Source organism: Xylocopa sonorina, chromosome 2 (assembly GCF_050948175.1).
Source record: "Xylocopa sonorina isolate GNS202 chromosome 2, iyXylSono1_principal, whole genome shotgun sequence".
In the NCBI taxonomy this organism is placed as follows: Eukaryota; Metazoa; Arthropoda; class Insecta; order Hymenoptera; family Apidae; genus Xylocopa; species Xylocopa sonorina.
Window position 1 is genome coordinate 5,847,265 of NC_135194.1, and position 1,576 is coordinate 5,848,840.

General features: G+C 55.8%; 1 protein-coding gene across 1 annotated transcript; it reads right to left on the reverse strand.

Annotated features, from left to right (window-relative positions):
* Positions 1-456: 456 nt before the first annotated feature.
* On the reverse strand, positions 457-1,302 carry LOC143433256 (uncharacterized). The gene has a single exon (XM_076910543.1). The coding sequence runs from the start codon at positions 1,300-1,302 to the stop codon at positions 457-459; it is 846 nt and encodes a 281-aa protein (XP_076766658.1).
* Between the last annotated feature and the right edge of the window lie 274 nt (positions 1,303-1,576).

The window sequence follows — 1,576 nt, forward strand, 5'->3', positions numbered from 1 at the left end:
TGATCTCCGGGAATTTTTGCAGCACCTCGTGGAACATCGAACCGCCATGCACGGTTTTAATGCTCGGAATCGACGAGGCCTGCTTGGTCGTCCAACCGGACACTGATATTGACGTCGTCTGATCCAACAGACGACGATTTCGCACATCGACTAGCAACCCATAATGGTACGAAAAGTCCACACCAATTATGGGTTTTCTTACCTCGGCTACCACAAAACGCCAGGTGAACGCGCGGCGTAGCCCGAGGTCTAAGGTTATTGTCACTGTCCCGTACGTAGGGATCTCCGTCCCGTTCGCCGCGTAGAGAAGATACTGCGACTTTTCCCGATTGCCACGAGCCATCGCTCTCGGGATTACACAGAGGTCGGCGCCTGTGTCGACCAAAAACTGCGTCTTCGTCGCGTAATCGACTACAAATAGACGGCGATTCGTCGGGGCAGCGTCGTCCGCCGTCATTAACGACTGCCCTTGGCGTTTCCCGACGAGTGCCAGTTGCACGGCGGTGTGCAGATATGGGCCTGCGAGCCGAATTTCCAATGGTAGTAACACCTACCTCCTCGTAGCTCGAGGCGTCGTCGGGCAGCTGAACCGGATCGCGAACGTCGAGGTGATCTTCCCCGCTCTCCGTCACGTCGCGAAGGTCTTCCCCGATTCACTTCTCTGCGGAGGGTCGCGATTTCTTCTCGCAGCTGACTAATACACTCGTGAACCGAGGTGTCAGCGCTACCGCTTCCATGTGTATTTCCGCCGGCCGCTCCGGCGGAGGCGGAAGCTACCGCGATCTTGGCGCTGCCGTGGTAGGTTTCGGACACGGCGTCCGCCACTTCCGCAATGCGGTCCAACTCCGCGTCCCGCATCGTGGCGAGAATCAGCTGCAGGCTCGCAGGTAGCCGACCCATCCACAGGGTCTTCAGCACGTTGTCCGATACGGTCGTACCGGCCAGGTTTCGGAGGTGGCGCAGAAATTGCGACGGTCTTCTGTCGCCCATTTCCTCGGATTCCAGGAGGCGCCGGGTCTTCTGCTCCTGCGACGAGCTCAACCGGCGGATCAGCTCCGTCTTCAGCTTCTGGTACGGCGTGGCGGCGGGTGGATTCATGATAATGTCTCTCACCTCCATGGAGTACTGCGTTGGCAACGCACCGAGGATATAGCCGTACCTGGTGTGCTCCGTGGTTACTCCTGCGGCCTCGAAACTGCGTTCCGCGATAGTAAACCACATCTCCGGATCCGCTGCGTAAAAATCCGGTAGACGGACGGCCACGCGATCCACGGAGGCACCGGAGTGAGATGGTGTAGCCATAATGATGTTATGCACCAACCAAAAAAAAAAAGCGTTCCGCACTACTGCTGTATGTTACGACGGATCACTACCGCACTACACGTTCGGTGATCACGTCGGGGTCACCAATAATTGAGGGCAATGTAACGGGAGTAAGGAACCACACTCGACCTTTTTGCCCACAATTTAATATAAAACAATCAACAACAGTTAACAATAGCGAAACAATAATAAAACAATAGTTCTTAATGTTGGGGGCGGTGCTACGGCTACGATTTCTTTTACGTCGCTACGC

Bases quoted from the DNA above. Each gene is read 5' to 3' on its own strand.
- LOC143433256 (XM_076910543.1), bottom strand. From the start codon at position 1,302: ATGGCTACACCATCTCACTCCGGTGCCTCCGTGGATCGCGTGGCCGTC.